Below are 17782 nucleotides of genomic sequence, written 5' to 3' on the forward strand. Positions count from 1 at the left end.
TCCTTTCTGCCTGCTTTACTTTTCTTCTTCATATTGTGTGGGTAGTTTGCTTGTTGTTCTTTTTTCTCACTCCATCTCTTGCATCTTCTCCCCAAAGAGATGGAGAGTTTTTCCCTGTCTTCTGATTGTGTCTGAGTTTGCATTGTGGGATGAAAACGTTAGTGCAGCCACCCTGGCCTGATAACAGGGCAGATTTGATCCTGGAGAATGCCACACCTCTGAGCTGACTGGCTCCAGCACTAGATAGGCAAGCCATTCTCCTCTCTATTTAACAATATTGGGCCCTGGCCTCCCAGCTCAGTTGGTTAGAGGGTTGCCGAGTTTGATCCCCAGGCAGGTCACATATAAGAAAACAACTAATGAATGCATAAACAAGTGAAACAACAGAAATTGATGTTTCTCTTTTTCTCTCCCTCTGCCTTCCTCTCTCTCTCTCTCTCTCTCTCTCTCTCTCTCTCTCTCACACACACCAATAAAAAAAATAAAAATAAAAAAGGGTGACTCATTATTTTTAAAAAGTCTGACACTTGTAAAGTGCTTCATTAAAAAAAAAAACAACCGCCGAAACCGGTCTGGCTCAGCGGATAGAGCGTCGGCCTGCGGACTGAGGGGTCCCAGGTTCGATTCCGGTCAAGGGCATGTACCTGGGTTGGGGGCACATCCCCAGTGGGAAGTGTGCAGGAGGCAGCTAATCGATGTTTCTAACTCTCTATCTCTCTCCCTTCCTCTCTGTAAAAAATCAATAAAATATATTTAAAAAAAACACACAAAAAAACCCAACAAACTCTGGTGACTTGGCTCAGTGGTTGAGCGTTGACCTGTGAACCAGGAGGTCACCGTGGGATCCCAGGTCAGGACACATGCCCGGGTTCTGGGCTCTCTCCCCAGTGTGGGGCGTGAGGGAGGCAGCCTATTAATAATTCTCTCTCATCATTGATGTTTCTTTCTCCCTCTCCCTTCCTCTCTGAAATCAATAAAAATATATTTAAAACAACAACAATATTGGGAGCCTACTCGGTATCAGGTACTGTGCTAGGTACTGGAAATACAACAATGACCTGGGCAGGAGCTGTTCTTTGCTTTGATGGAACCAGCAGCCTGGAGTGGAAAGTCAGACAATAGACAAGAGGTCAATTTATAATTTTATATTGTAATCAGTGCTATGAAGAACTAGGTGCTGGAAAAGAAAGATGGGGATAACTCTATTTTAGATAGGACTGCCAGCCCCTATGTAGGAGAGTTGGTAGTTGGAGCTGTGACACCACTTAGTCTGCGGCGTTCACGGCGGGAGCCCGGGGACCTTGGCTCCGCAGCTCCCTCCTCCCGGCTCCCCCTCCCTGCTGAGCCCCAGGCTGGCACAAGCGCACTGACGGTTGCCATGGGGACAGCTGCTCCCGCGCAAGCGCAGATGTCTTCAAGATGGCGGCGGCGGCGGCCGCACGCGCCGTGTCTGTGGGCCCGGGGCTCCGGGGCGTGCAGCGGACACTGCCGCTTGTAGTGATTCTCGGGGCCACGGGCACCGGCAAGTCCACCCTGGCGTTGCAGCTCGGCCAGCGGCTGGGCGGCGAGGTCGTCAGCGCCGACTCCATGCAGGTATGACGGTGCGGCCGGCCCCGGCCCGCGGAAGCCGGAGGCCGCGCGCGTGCAGGCCTCGGGCCAGGGGGATGCCCCGGAGCGCGGGAGAGTGAGTGAACCCCGAGGCCTGCGGGGCGGAGCGGGTAGGGGAAGGGAGCCCATCATTACTCGCCGCCCACCGCCTGTCAGACACAGTTGCAGGCGTTTCACTTTCATCTCATTTGCTTCTCCCGACATTACTGTTCGGTCGGCACTATTATCTCCATTTATAGACGAGGGAACTCACCGAAGGAGGTGCCATACACTTTCTCCGTGCCCCGTAGCAGGTACGTAGAGGAGTTAGTACTTGAACCCACAAGGCTGACATATACGTGTCCGATAAATAGCTTTTGCATGAAAGTTATTCTAGAGCTTTTGCTCTTTAGAGTGCCCAGCGACGCCAGGATGCGTCGGTTGCCATCTGTGAGTTTCTGCCGAGGGAACGGAACACGCTGGATCGGCAGGAGACCTGGATTCCAGCCCCTGATCGGCCACCGGCCTCGTGACCTTCATAATGTAGTTTTGGGGGGACGTTCTGTATCTCTAAAGTGGAGAAAACACTACCTACCTCACAGGGCTGTCGTGATTAATAACTGGGGTTAAAATAGAGTTAGAATGAAGAGCAGGGTGGCCTTTTCTGAAGAAGACCAGGCACTTGGTAAATGCTTGTTTAAAAAAGCTGAAATTTATAAAGTATACATATTTTGGCCGAAACCGGTTTGGCTCAGTGGATAGAGCGTCGGCCTGCGGACTGAAAGGTCCCAGGTTCGATTCCGGTCAAGGGCATGTACCTTGGTTGCGGGCACATCCCCAGTAGGGGATGTGCAGGAGGCGGCTGATCGATGTTTCTCTCTCGTCGATGTTTCTAACTCTCTAGCTCTCTCCCTTCCTCTCTGTAAAAAATCAATTAAATATATTTAAAAAAATAAAAAGTATACATATTTTTATTGATTTCAGGGAGGAAGAGAGAGGGAGAGACAGATAGAAACATGGATGATGAGAGAATCATTGATCAGCTGCCTCCCAAATGACCCACACAGGGGGACCGATGGGCGACCTCCTGAGCCAGGCTGGCCGGGCAGGAGCTGAACTTCCTAAGCTGCTGGCAGCGGGGGAGCAGGAGGCTCTGTCCTCTTCCTTGAGTCAGAGGGAGGCCCGGAAGGCATGCAGCACACTTGGCACCTGGAAGCATTGGTGTTCGGACTGAGAGAGGGTGACTTTTGGGGTAAATCTCTGATGAAAGAATTACAGGTGCTATTTGTTGAAGAGAACTTACAAATAGACGTTTTTATGGAGTAAATGAGGTGCTTGATGTGAAATTCCACCTAGGTTCGGGGCCTGGAGGGGCAGCGCTCCCCACTCTACCTTATAAACCTCTGGGCAAGGTTTCTGCCCTCATTAGTTCATTTGGGGTGATACAACCATCAACACACATGAGATGATTAGGATAATTCAGCAAATATTTGTTTGTGATCTCTACTTTGTGCCAACCTCTAGAGCTAGACTTTAGGGCTGAGACTCAAATCTCAGCCCTATCTTTTCTAAGATATGCAACTTCAGCCCAACCTCTTCATACTGTTGTTTTTTCTTCTGTAAAATAGGCAGAATAATAACAACAACACAACATTATTGTACTGATTAAAGGAGATAAAGTATGTAAAGCACTTAATACAACATATGGCACATAGTAAGTGGTAAAAATATAGTAGGTACTATTCTTTTCAAAAAAATATTTTTATTGATTTCAGAAAGGAAGGGAGAGGGAGAGAAGTAGAAGCATCAATAATGAGAGCATGATTGATCGGCTGCCTCCTGCACACCCCACACTGGGGATCAAGCCCGCACCTGGGCATGTGCCCTTGATCAGAATTGAACCCGGGACCCTTCAGTCCACAGGCCGACACTCTATCCACTGAGCCAAACCAGCTAGGACTGGTAGGTACTATTCTGAAGTGTCCTTTTGGAGAGACAAAACCATAATCCCTGTCCTCAAGAAGTTTTATTTCAGCTGAACATGAAACAAAATAGAGTTAATAAGTGTTTGAACTGAGATATTAATGATGCTTTGTAAGGTGGACAGGTAGGGAGAAGAGAGGCTACAAGTGTTAGATTTTATTATAAATTAAATAATTCCTGAGATGGGAGAAATCAGTGAAGGATGGCATAGTCATGGACATCTCTCTGAAAAGGGACTTAAAAGGTAGGTGAAGTTTGGATAAATAGATAGATAAGAAAGAAGAAAATATTTGTTGACTTGTTTTGTTAAAATGGTGCATCTTGGTCCATTCAGATTTTTCCTGTGGTTATAAGTAATTAGAATATGAGAATCAAACTTCTTCAAGATGCCATGAGGATTAATTAATATATGAAAAATACTTTAATGATTATTGAGCTTTCTGAATTGGGTATAGGTTGTATTTAATTTTGATTATATCTTGGATATTCATAAAATTTCCTCTTGGTCCCATTGAAAAACTTTGACCTTTGATTTTACTTTTCAGTCTGAATAATAAAATAAAGTATCTCTGCCCCATTCACTGTGAATATTCAGTTCTTCATTTCAATATCTGCTTACCATGCCCCCCTGTTAGGGTAGTGCTGCTTTGCTTGTTTTTTAGCTAATGGAAGGAGGTGATGCTTTTCAGTGACTTGAGGTTGAGTCAGAAAATTTTTTGTAAGCATATGAACCAAGTGACATTCTTTTTTAAAATTTCTTGTTATTTATTAATCCTATCCTGAGGATACTTTTCCAGTGATTCTTAGAGTGGAAGATATGGGGAGAGACAGTGAGAGAGAAACATCAGTGTGAGAAAGACATATCCATTGGTTGCCTCCCAGTTATTCTAGAGCTTTTGCTATTTAGAGTGCCCAGCGACACTCTAACTAGTGTCCAGCCATATCCACATGGTGCTGGACACACTCATGAAGTGCAACTTTGGCCGTACCCTTGACCGGAATCGAACTGGAGACCCTTTAGTCCTTGGGCCAGCGCTCTATCTAATGAGTCAAACCAGCTAGGGCACAAAGTGATATTCTTTTTTCTTTTAATAAAATCATTGATTTTTTTACAGAGAGGAAGGGAGAGGAATAGAGAGCTAGAAAAATCGATCAGCTGCCTCCTACGCACCCCCTACTGGGGATGTGCCCACAACCAAGGTATATGCCCTTGACTGGAATTGAACCCAGGACCCTTCAGTCCGAAGCTGACACTCTATCCACTGAGCCAAACCGGCTAGGGCTAAAAAAATTGTTTTAAAATTATTTATTTATTTATTTATTTTTTTATTTTTTTAGAGGGAGAGGAAGGGAGAAGGAGAGAGAGAGAGAGAGACAGAGAGACAGAGAGACAGAGAGACAGAGAGACAGAGAGACACAGAGAGAGAAACATTGATGTGAGAGCTAAACATTAGTTGGATGCTTCCTGCGCACCCCGGAATCGAACTGGCAACCGTTTGGTACACAGGACGACGCCCAGTCAGCCAAACCACACTGGCTAGGGTCCAAGTTTATCTTTTTAAAAACCAACATTTGCATTTTAATAATTTTTTGGAATCCTGTCCAGAATTTTGTATTTCAGAAGTGTACTAGTCAGACCATACGTAGTGAAGGCCTGGGGACAGGCTAGAAAGGCTCAATGGGGAAGAAAGGGGGACATATAGAATACTTTCGACAATAAAACTTAATTTAAAAACGTCATTTAACAGTTTTAAAAAAAGTGTACTAGTAACTCAAAAAGGACTGTAAAATACTGCCTTAAATCTTAAATTGTCTTGCACCTCATACTTGGGGTGTCATCCCTTTGTCCTGCCGTAATTGTAGGGTCACCCCAAGGCAACCCTTACCAGGGCAGTTACCATCCAGGGAAAGTGCTTGTTTTTGGTAAACATTGAATTAAGTAAGTGCTTTAAATATTGAGGTAGTTTCTTTGAGGTAAAACTACAATGGGGTGTTAAGGATAGCATGTCTAGGGTGATAATACTGTAATGGAGCCTGATGTGTAATGACTTGCTTCTGGTGCTAGCCATGTAGCATCTGAAGGTCCTCCCTGGCCTCTTGCCTCCCATTCTCATGTGTGTTACTTGTTGAGTGGGAAGTCAGAACTACTCTCTAAGGGATTACTTATTTAGAGACTCCTGCTAAATCCACTTTCTGTGGATTCTGCATGGTAGATCTGACAAAAGTGAGAAATGACATTTGTGCTTAATTTTCTGAGTTTTCCAAACCCCAGTTTCACAAATTATAGAAACATAAATATTCTCAGTCAGCAGTAAGAGTCTAAATTCAGGGAGGGGAAGGTAATACAATCCTTGTTTTCCAGGATGGAAAAACTGAAGTACAGAAAGATTAAAGAGCAGACTGGAGATCATACTGCAAGACACTTGCACACCTGGGAATTGGATCTGGGCTTTCTAACTCCTGTAGTGTCTCATATATTGCAGGAAGGTGATACTGAAGGTCTTCTTTTCAGTCTGTCTTTTCTTGGCATGTAAATTCAAGTACAATGCATTGCCTTCAGTGACTGGATGAAACATTGTACTGAGAAACTTGAAGGCACTTGCCAAAAGATGTACAATGACTGTCTGGAAATACAGACCACTAACTGTATGCCAAGAGAAAATAAACAGTGTTCTATTTGGGTTTATAGAGAGGAAGTATCTCTAATGCCTTAGTCCTTCAGGTCCTATGGAGAAGTAGTAGTCATACATAGGAGCATAGTTCCCTTTGTGTTTGTCTAAACCTACAAGAGGAGAAGCAAATGATTTTTGGCAGTCTGACTAGTAAGCAGGCTATGTGCCATTTAATAGATGTGGAGTTCTACGTTCTTTTTGTCTGCTTTGGGACATAATTTAGGAGCAGTGTTTTGCTTTTTTTTTGTTTTTAAACTAAAGGCCTACTGTCAAGGGAGGTCTGGGATGCATCGGGGAGGGATATGAAGGAGAGATGGGATAGTGGATCACAGTGGATTATTACTAGGATATGAAATAAAAGTCATGAAAACCTGGTAACCAAAAGAGATGGGGGCTATCTGGAGGCAATCTTTTTTTTTTTTTTTTTACTGTTTATCAGATTATTTATTCACTTGATTTTTAGATTCACTTGTTGATAGATGTGTATTTGTTGTTCATAATTTGTATCTTTACCTTTTTCTTCTTCTTCCTCTTCTTAAAGGATACCTTTCAGCATTTCATATAATACTGGTTTGGTGGTGATGAACTCCTTTAGCTTTTTCTCATCTGTGAAGCTCTTTATCTGACCTTCAATCCTGAATGATAGCTTTGCTGAATAAAGTAATCTTGGTTGTAGGTTCTTGCTATTCATCACTTTGAATATTTCTTGCCACTCCCTTCTGGCCTGCAAAGTTTCTGTTGAGAAATCAGCTGACAGTTGTATGGGTACTCCCTTGTAGGTAACTGATTTTCTTTCTCTTGCTGCTTTTAGGATTCTCTCTTTGTCTTTTGCTCTTGGCATTTTAATTATGATGTGTCTTGGTGTGGTCCTCTTTGGATTCCTTTTGTTTGGGGTTCTCCGCGCTTCTTGGACCTGTAAGTCTATTTCTTTCACCAGGTAGAGGAAGTTTTCTGTCATTATTTCTTCAAAGAGGTTTTCAATATCTTGCTCTCTCTCTTCTTCTGACACCCCTATAATTCGGATGTTGATACGCTTGAAGCTGTCCCAGAGGCTCCTTACACTATCTTCATATTTTTGGATTCTTTTTTCATTTTGCTTTTCCGGTTGGGTGTTTTTTGCTTCTTCGTATTTCAAATCTTTGACTTGATTCTTGCGATCCTCTGGTCTGCTGTTGGGAGTCTGTATAATGTTCTTTATTTCAGTCAGTGTATGCTTAATTTCTAATTGGTCCTTTATCACAACATCGAGGGTCTCATTAGATTTCTTGAGGATCTCACTGTATTTATCGGCGGTCTCACCAGTCTTCTTGAAGATCTCACTACATTTATCGGCTGTCTCACCAGTCTTTTTGAGGGCCTTATTAAATTTATTGGCGGCTTCTAGACAGTTCTTTAAAGACCTTAAAAGTGTGGTTTTGAACTCTATATCCAGCAGTTTCCTTTCCTCCCATTCTGTCGTTTGTGTCTTGTTTCTTTGTCTCGGCATTTTTTATGCTTCGCTCTGTTGATAGAGTGCCTTTCTGTGCTAAGTGTCCCATTTACCTGAGGTAAACACTCTTGGTGCACCCCCTTGTGGGCTTTGTGCACAGTCTTGTTGTAATTAAGTCTTGATTGTTGTAGTTATCACTGTGAGGAATTGACCTCCAGGCCTATTGGCTGTGAGAATCAGCTGTGTCTGCAGTGGGAGAACTTCTGTGCTAGAGACACCCCTCTGGGGCTAGACTTGCTTCAATGGGGCTTTGGTGCTCACTGAGTCTTCCCCCTGAGTGTGTCTTTTATGGTTCCACGGAGCTGCAAACTGGATGGTCCCACTCTGACCTCTCTGGAGGCAATCTTTTAATAGGACTGAGCCTGATAAGAGGCAAAGAAGGAAATCTCAAATTTTTGACTCATCTAAAATTATGTATGTACTAGAGGCCCAGTGCATGAAATTCATGCATGGGTGTGTGTGTGTGTGTGTGTGTGTGTGTGTGTGTGTGTCCCTCAGCCCAGTCTGCACCCTCTCCAATCTGGGAATCCCTCTCACAATCCAGGACTGCTGGCTCCCAACCGTTCGCCTGCCTGCCAGCCTGATCACCCCCTAACCACTCCCCTGCCAGCCCGGTCACCCCTAACTGCCCTCCCCTGCTGGCCTGGTCCCCCCCCAACTGCCCTTCCCTGCAGGCCTGGTCGCCCCCAACTGCCCTACCCTGCTGGCCTGGTTGCCCCTAACTGTCCTCCCCTGCAGGCCTGGTCCCCCCCAACTGCCCTACCCTGCAGGCCATCTTTGATCACATGGTGGTGGCCATCTTGTGTGTTGGAGTGATGGTCAATTTGCATATTGCCTCTTTATTATATAGGATGAGTTTCTAAGGTTTCTTGACTCACCTCTATTGTGAGTGAATTTAATTTTCCTTTGCTACAGTATTAAGTGTGGGTGGTTTTTACATATATATTCACTTTTTTTGCAGCTATGAGAAGAACTTTGTAGTCAAACCTCCTGTGTTATGTAAGGAGGGAGAAATGACTCCTGGCCAAATGGAAAACTATTGGGGAGCATAGATAAGACTTGCAGATTCACATTTGTGAGCATGAGTGCTGTTCTCATGTTTCACTTGAAACAGCTCCACTTCTAAAAAGGATATATGTTTGAGGAGTAAAAGTTATTTGAGGTGTATAGGAATTCACCTATATGCTCTGTATGTACTCTAGTATGGCTTAACCTAGTTGGTTTTGGGTTTGCGTATAGTCTGTTGAATCAGACCAGTGCCCCGTTTGTCTCTTTGGTTACCTTTGGAGCCCTGCTGGAGCCTCACCACTGCTCCGTCCTCATTGTGGCAGCAGGAGTTCAAGCTCTTAGCACCGTATCATGAATAATAATAACAATACTGAAAATAGCAGTAATGCGCGTGCGCGCGCGCGCGCACACACACACACACACACACACACACACACACACACACATACTACAGGCCCGATGCACGTAAGTTGTGCAAGGTCCCCTGCTGCCACAGCAGCTGCCTCGGCCCCCACCGTGGCTTCGTCTGGAAGGACATCTGGTCTAATTAGCATATTATGCTCTTATTGTTATAGATTATTATAGATAACAGACACTGTTCTAAAAGTTTGACATATATTATCTCATTTAATATTCTCACCATAACCTTTATGAGGTAGGCACTATAATAATCTCATCCCTACCAAAAATTGCTTTCTTGAACTGTCATCTCCATGCTATTCTATGTTTTTTTTCTCCACCTCCTCCTATTTGTTTATCCATTTGTCCTTCATTCCATTCTTTTCCTTTATTCCACTGTATACCTTTCATCAGGTAGAGAAGGAAGAAAAATATTCTCTCTCTCTCTCTCTCTCTCTCTCTCTCTCTCTCTCTCTCTCTCTCTTTTTGGTTAATCCTCACCCAAGAATAGCTTTCCATTTTAGAGAGAGTGGAAGGGAGGGGGAGAGCAGAGAGAAACATTAATGTGAGAGAGACACATCAATTGGTTGCCTTACGCACATGCTCGACTGGGGCCGGAGATCTAGCCCCGGACCTGTCAGTTCCCAGGCCAGTGCCCCATCCACTGAGCCAAACCAGCCAGGGCGGGAGAAGAATACTCTTGACAAAAGAACAGCATGAGCAAAGTAAAAAGAGTAAAAAAAAATGCATGGTATGTTTCCAAGGAGTGACCAGCAACTATCTGGCATCTAGGATACTTGAGAGACAGCTGTAGGAGGCCAAACTAAAAATATAGACTCTTAGAACAAATTTTAGAGGCCATTGAAAGCATGCTATGGAATTTTGGGTTTTAAATAGGGAAGTGATAGTAAATCTGTGTTATAAGGTAACTCCACTGGCTGGGTGGAGAGATGAACAGTTTAGGATTCTGTTATGTTAGCCTGGGTGTGAAAGAGGCTGGAGTTGGGTTGTGGCTAAGGATAGCAGGTAACCATTTTGTCATTTTGGAGACAGACTAATAGGATTTTGGTAATTGAAATGGGAGCATTTTGAAACAAAATGATAGAGAACAAAAGCCTTTTAAAAATATTTTTATTGAGTTCAGAGAGGAAGGGCGATGGAGAGAGGGATAAAAACATCAATGATGAGAGAGAACCCTCAATCTGCTGCCTCCTGCATGCCCCACACTGGGGATCGAGTCTGCAACCCGGGCATGTGCCCTGACTGGGAATCTAATGGTGACTTCCTGGTTTATAGGTCGATGCTCAACCACTGAGCCACACCAACTGGGCACAAAAGCCTTTTTTATGTTTGGAAAAAAGGATACATGCTTATTGGAAAAAAATCCAGATAACACTAAAAAGTACAAAGGAAATATCACTATAGTCTTTGCATCCAGAGATAATCATTTTAATATTTTGATGCACATCCTTCCAGACATTTATCTATGTATTTATATGCACATGTGTATGTGTGTTTTTCTCCCTAATTTTTAGTTGAAATATACACATAAAATTTACTCTCTTACTATTTTTAAGTATACAGGTCAGTGGTATTAAATGCATTCATAATGTTGTGTAGCCATCTCCACCATCCATCTTCATAACTTTTTTCATGTTGTAAACTGAAACTCTATACTTATTAAACAACTAGGGGCCTAGTGCATGAATTCGTGCACCTTGAAAGGAACTGTGGGCTGAGAGGCTGCAGTGGGCACAGAGGTGGGTCTCGGCCCATCCTCTGCGCCCCCGCCCGGCCCCTCCTGCCATGGCCCCTGATCTCCTCTCTGCCAGAAGCCCCACTCCCGCTGCCACTGCTCCCATGCTCTGATGGGGCCAGCCCTGCTCACTTTCGCGGACTGTGCCAGCAGCGGGTGTGAGCGGTGGCTGCTACCCTTATTGCCCCTCAGGAGCAGGGGAGGTGGAGAAGCCCTCAGGGGCAATCGGGGCCAGCAGCTGCTTCTCGCACCTGCTGATGGAGCTGAGCGATCGGGACCTGGCGCTGGGTGCTGGCAGTGGGTGTGAGCAGCAGCTTCAGCTCCGGCTGCAGGTGCAAGCGGGGCTGGTGCCAGCAGTGGATGTGGGTGTGAGCGGGGTTGATGCCGGCAGCAGGTGCGAGCGCCGAGTGGGACCTCGACCTGCGGGAGCAAAGAATTTTCTGTAACCACCAGAGGCTGACCCTGATGACAGTGATTGGTGCCCCGCCTTGGTCTGGCACCCTTGCTCACCTGCTCCACTATCCTGCCGTGGCTGATGCCCGCCATGTTTTGCGCGGGCCCCCTGGTGGTCAGCACAAGTCATAGAGAGCAGTTGTTTGGTTGTTCCGCCATTCGGTTTGTTTGCATGTTAGCCTTTTATTATATAGGGCAACTCTCCATTTTCCTTTCTTCCAGCCCTTGGCAACCACCATACAACTTTCTCTATGATTTTGACTACTCTTAAAGTACTTCATATAAGTGGAATGATACAGTATTTGTGTCTTTTATGACTGGCTTATTTCACTTAGCATAATGTCCCTAAGTTTTGTCCATGTGTATGTGTTTTTATGTAAATTGATACATATATTTCATGCTATTCTGTGTCTTGTTTATTTTTCCCCCTCTTAGCAGTATGTTATAGATATCTTTATGTATTAATGTATACAAGTCTACATCAGTGGTCTCAATCTGGGTTAATTTTGCCATTCAGGGAACACTTAGATCGAACCCACAACTTTGGTCAATTAGGATGATTCTCTAACCAACTGAGCTACTTGGCCAGGGCATACCAGCACTGTTTTTGAAAGACTATCCTTTTTCCATTGAATTACCTTTGCGCCTTTGTTAAAAACCAATTGACTGTATTTGTGTGGGGCTATTTCTATTCTGTTCCATTGACCTATGTCTATTTTTTTTGCCAATATCACGTTTTCTTGATTACTATAGCTTTATAATAAGTCTTGAAATTGGATAGCAAAGCTCTCTATCTACATTATTGTTTTTAATTTTTGTGTAGAATTCAGGTGTATCATAATTCATGTAACCAGATTTCTACTGAAGGACATTTAGAGGGTTCTTCTGTTTTTTGCTGTAATAAATGATGCTAAGATGAACATCTTTGCACGTACATCTTTTTGTATGATTCTCTTCAGGGTAAATTCATAGGATGAGAGGATGTATACTTATTTTTTCTTCCACTTTTCTAAGGCATTTATTAGAGGGTATACTTTTTTTTTCCTTTTTGGTTAATCCTCACCTGATGATATTTTTCCATTGATTTTAAATAGAGTGGAAGGGGGAAAGAGAGAAACATCGATGTGAGAGAGAAAAACATTGATGTGAGAGAGACACATCGATTGGTTGCCTCCTGTACTTGGGATCCAATCTGCAACCCAGATATGTGCCTTTGCCTGGGAATTGAACCTCGACTCTGGTATGCAGGTTAATGCTCTAATCACTGGGCACACAGGCCAGGGTTAACTTTTTTATTTTTTAGGAATTCAACTTTTCCAATTTTTATTCATAAAATTAAAACAGCAACAGTAGGTTTACAGAGGTACATATCAATAACAGAACAGGAAGGAAATGAAATATTCTAGAGACATCTTGAAAAGTCTCAAAGGAATATACACCAGGCTAAAAATCTACAGCTAAACTGTGGTTGTACAAGAGGTTACATTTATTCCTGCATTTTCTAAATGAGTTCTTCTTTATATTTGCCTTTCTCTTTTCCAACTTGTCGAGATTTGGCTTTTCGTTCAAGAATTTTTTCCTGATTTTTGTCCAGTTTTAGCCTGGTGATAACCACCTTGCTCAGATGAATGCCCACGTGGACAGTGTGTTGTTAGCCTTCTCACGCTGCACCCGCTCGATGTAGATGACCTATTTCTTTCTGTACACCCTTACTCCAGGCTGGCCTTTGTAGTGTCCTCAAACCACCTGGACCTCCTCATCCTTGTGGATGGGCAAGGAGCAGACGTTGTACTTCTGCCACAGCTCCTTGGAGAGCGGGGACAACATGATCATCTTCTAGTGCAGGGGTCAAACTTTTTGACTCGAGGGCCACAATGGGTTCTTAAACTGGACCAGAGGGCCGGAACAAAAGCATGGATGGAGTGTTTGTGTGAACTAATATAAATTCAAAGTAAACATCATTACATAGAAGGGTACAGTCTTTTTTTTCAATAGTTTTATTCATTTCAAACGGGCGGATCCGGCCCACGGGCCGTAGTTTGCCCACGGCTGTTCTAGTGCATGTGTGAGGGGACATTGAAGCGTGTTTGCAGTTTTTGGTGCCGTCCGAGGTGACCAAAGGGTTGAACTTTATGGTTACCATCTACCTGGTGCTGGAAGTGCTCTACATAACTAACCATTTTAAAATGAACAATTCAGTGGTATTTAGTGCATCCACAATGTTGTACAACCACTACCTCTATCTAGTTCCAAAATGTGTCCATCACCCCAAAAGAAAACCCTGTAGCTATTAAGCAGTTACTCCCTAGTCCCCTTTCTCTTCAGCCCCTAGCAACCACCAATCTGCTTTCTGGTTTGTTTTGTTTGTTTGTTTTTGTTTTTTGTTTTTACCTATTTTGGATATTTAATATAAATGGGATCATACAATATACAACCTTTCATCTGGCTTCTTCACTTGTAGTTATTTGTACTTCATTCTTTTTTATGGTTGAATATGTCATTGTATATAGAACACAATTTGTCCATCTAATGATGGAGATTAACACCTTTAGGCCGTTGTGCATAGTGCTGCTGTGAACATGTGTACATGTATTTCTTTTCAGTTATTTTTGGCCTATGCCTACGAATGGAATTGCTGGGTCATATGTTTAACTTTTTGAGAAACTGCCAAACTCTTTTTACACAGTGGCTACACCATTTTACATCCCCACCAGCAATCTATGAAGATACCAATTTCTCCACATCTTTTCCAACACTTATTTTCCTTTAAAAAAAAATTATAACCATCCTATTGGGTTGGAAAGTGGTGTCTCATTGTGGTTTTCATTTACATTTCCTTAATGACAAATGATGTTGGGCATCTTTTCATGTGTTTGTTGGCCATATGTATATTTTCTTTGGAGACTAGGTCCTTTGCTCGTTTTTAAACTGGGGTTTGTTTTTTGTTGTTGAGATGCACACATATTTTGATACATATTGCCAGACTGCTTTAAAAAAGGTTTGAACCAGCTGTATGTCTGTTTCCCCTCACCCTTGCAATTTGTGTATTACCTGTCTCTTTCATTGTCAGTCTGGTAAACAAGAAATGGGTTTCATTTCTTAGGTTAATTGTTTTTTTTAAGGGCACATTGACCATTTGTGTATTTTATGTTTTGAATATCCTGTTCATTCCTGTTGTGTCCACTTGTATATAATCGTTTTTATTCTTGTATTTATTGATTTGGAAGAGCTTTTTGTGTATTGCAAGTAATAACCCTTTGTATAATCTCATGTATCAGAAGTATTTTTTTAGTTGGTCACTTGTCTTTTGACTTTTATGATCCTTTTTGCCATATAAAAGTTTTAAATTAGTATATTCTTGTCCAGTTTTTAGGAGTACAAGTTATTTTAACATTCTTTCAGAAAGAGTTCTTGTCTGAAATTTATAATTCATTTAACTGTTGGAACGTACAAATGTAAATAAAAACTGATGTTGGTTCTCTTCTCTAGTGTAAATGAAGATATACCCAGGGCCTCTTTGTCTTCACTGTGCATTCCTGTTGCTCTTCTTTGTGGAGTTCCTTACACAAACGTGTAGGTAATTGCAAGTGAAATATGGGATTCTATAGGTATGGGTACCTTTGGTTAACTACCCAGTCAGTTTCCTTGATTTTTTTGAGGGGGGAAGGTGATTAGTTTATATCTTGTTTGCACAGCACAATGCTTGTCACAATGGTTCTCGCCTCCAGCTGCACATTGGATTCACCTGGAAAGCATTAAAAAACACTGATGCAAAAATAAAATTATACACACACACACACACACACACACACACATTGATGCCAAGGCTTATAATATTCAGTAAATATCCATTAGAAATAGATGATTTATTTAACTCTTCAGCTGCCAGTATTTTTCCTAGTTTATAGTTAATCTTTATTCTTATTTACTAGGTTTGAGTCCCAGCTTTCCCACTAACTCACTGAATATATAACTGTGGACAGGTTATCCTCTCTGGGCTTTAGTTCCCTCTTCGGATATCTTAGATAGGGGAAACTGATTGGATTAGTTCAGGGATGGGCAGACTTTCTGTTAAGGTCCAGGTAGTAAATAATTTAGGCTTTGTGGGCCATACGCTGTTTGTCTGTCACTGTGTCTAAAGCTCCTTTCAGCTCTGGTTTTTTGTGGTTCTCTTTTAAACCCTAGGCAGGGGTCTCAATACAAAGAGCCAAGGAAAATCTTGGTTAGCCTCCACCAATTAAATATAGATAATATCAAGCACTCATATAGTGCCTACCATCTGCTTGACACTATTCTAAAAGCCTTAAGTCTCAGAGTAACCCAGTGAAGATTATAGGTAAGAAAACTTGAGGCAAAGAAAAATTAGATACTTAAATAACTTGCCAGATAATGGCTATAGTTGGATAGGAGAGCCAGAATTTGAACCCAGGCATTCTGCCTTCATTATACTCTACTGCCTCTCCCTAACTTAGACGTAGACCTCCAAATAATGGAGCACCTCAGCTATTATACTCTATCACAGGTATCATAAGATAAAATATCACTGAAACCATCAAAAATGGGCAATCATGAGGCTGTAAAGATGTCCATAGAATAGAAACATTATTATTGTTTAAAATTTTAATTTTAGATAGAGGAAGCGGGGAGAAAGAGAGAGAAACAGAAACATTGATTTGTTCTACTTATTTATGCATTCATTGAACACATAGCATTATCTATGTGTATATTTCCATCTTTCTATTACATTTACTCTTTTTTATTAAACTTATTGGGGTAACATTGGTTAATAAAATTAGAAAGGTTTCAAGTATACAGTTGTATGATACATTATCTGTATATTGTTATCCTTAGCATAGGATCTAGCAATCTGTACCTCAGACACTCAGACCTTCTTCCATCACTGTATATTTGACCCCCTTTACCCTTTACTACACCACCCTCACCCTCTTTCCCTCCAGTAACCACCTTTCTGTTGTCTGTGACTATGAGTTTGTGTTTGTTTTGCCTTTTGTCATACTAACTCTTGAGAACCTTAAAAGGGGTCCGGTGTATGGTAACTGTATTCTCAGTCACTGGAATTTAATTTCATCTTAGTAGGAATTCAGTACTTCAAGCGAGCAAATAGATCAGAGTAAAAGAGGTATAAATTCTGTTGGTATGAGGCTGCTGCAACAGTTTGTATTATAGGGAGAGCATCCAGGCTTTAGTCCTGTCTCTACCACCAGTCAATTATATGGACAGGGGAGCCCTCTCAGCCTTAGTATTATCAAGTATAAAATTTCAGGGGATTGGACTAGATCAGTAATGGCGAACCTTTTGAGCTCGGCGTGTCAGCATTTTGAAAAACCCTAACTTAACTCTGGTGCCGTGTCACATATAGAAATTTTTTGATATTTGCAACCATAGTAAAACAAAGATGATTATTTTTGATATTTATTTTATATATTTAAATGCCATTTAACAAAGGAAAATCAACCAAAAAAATGAGTTCATGTGTCACCTCTGACACGCGTGTCATAGGTTCGCCATCACTGGACTAGATGGATGATTTCTGAATTTCTGAAAAATGTGCCAATTTTGCATTCTCTACCCTACATCTTATTTAGATGTAAAAATGTTGCAAATTCCTTTTACCACTTGGTAAGATTTATGCTCTGGAAGAATGCATCACATACATCTTATGTATGCACTTCTCAATTTGAGAAGCATGGCCTTATATTATGATTGTAGTCCCTTTCCCCTTAGAGACAGGCATAGGAAGAATACAGGCCATGATCTGCACTATAAATTCCAAACCACTCCTCTCACCAGACTGACTGAACAAGTCAGGTACAGGTTCTCCCACTTATTGAGCATCTTAATCTGTCTGATATATTCAGCAGGTCTGCAGTTGAATTTTTGCCAAACAGAGCTAAAAAGGAGTAGTTGCTTGTCATGATGTTCCTGCAGCTAATTCATTCTAACATAATAAAGCGTAAATTTTTACAAAACACATCCTTTTATTAAGAAATAAAAGCCAAGACACTGACCTTTTCCCTACTCTTCAATTTCTCTTCAGTTGAATAATCAAATTCAAATTTCTTTAATCAAAAAGGAAAATCAACTTTCTGGGAAGTGCCAACATCCTTTAAACAAATAATTGTTTCTTTTACCCTCCTTTGCCAAAAGTTTTGTTCTGAAGCTTGGACTATTAGAAGGGATGTTAGATGTGAGGACATTGAGGTTTCAGGAGAGAAAGTTGACTTCCCAAAGTCACAAGCTGATTTGTACAGAACAGAGATAAGTAATATAGTGGAAAAAGAACAGTGACTGTAAAATTGATTCATAGTTTGCCTTTGCCACTAACTAGCTGTGTGAATTTGGGCAGGTTACCTAATGTGTCTAATTTCTATTTCCTCATTGATAAAACAAGGGCAATGTAACTTCATAGGATGT

The 17782-nt window shown here is 42.0% G+C and overlaps 1 protein-coding gene across 10 annotated transcripts in view; it reads left to right on the top strand.

Moving 5' to 3' along the window:
* Positions 1–1395: 1395 nt before the first annotated feature.
* Positions 1396–17782, top strand: part of TRIT1 (tRNA isopentenyltransferase 1) — a 42050-nt gene continuing 25663 nt past the window's right edge. For 5 of the 10 annotated variants that reach the window (XM_059690099.1, XM_059690097.1, XM_059690096.1 and 2 more), the window contains exon 1: positions 1396–1593. In XM_059690099.1, coding sequence (XP_059546082.1) covers positions 1420–1593 — 174 coding nt within the window. In that variant the 5' untranslated portion in view covers positions 1396–1419. Of the gene's footprint in view, positions 1594–1666; positions 1685–1867; positions 1902–17782 lie in introns of those variants that run through there. The other 5 variants (XM_059690095.1, XM_059690098.1, XM_059690100.1 and 2 more) reach the window with 3 other exon arrangements.

Source organism: Myotis daubentonii, chromosome 3, assembly GCF_963259705.1.
Source record: "Myotis daubentonii chromosome 3, mMyoDau2.1, whole genome shotgun sequence".
Classification (NCBI taxonomy): domain Eukaryota; kingdom Metazoa; phylum Chordata; class Mammalia; order Chiroptera; family Vespertilionidae; genus Myotis; species Myotis daubentonii.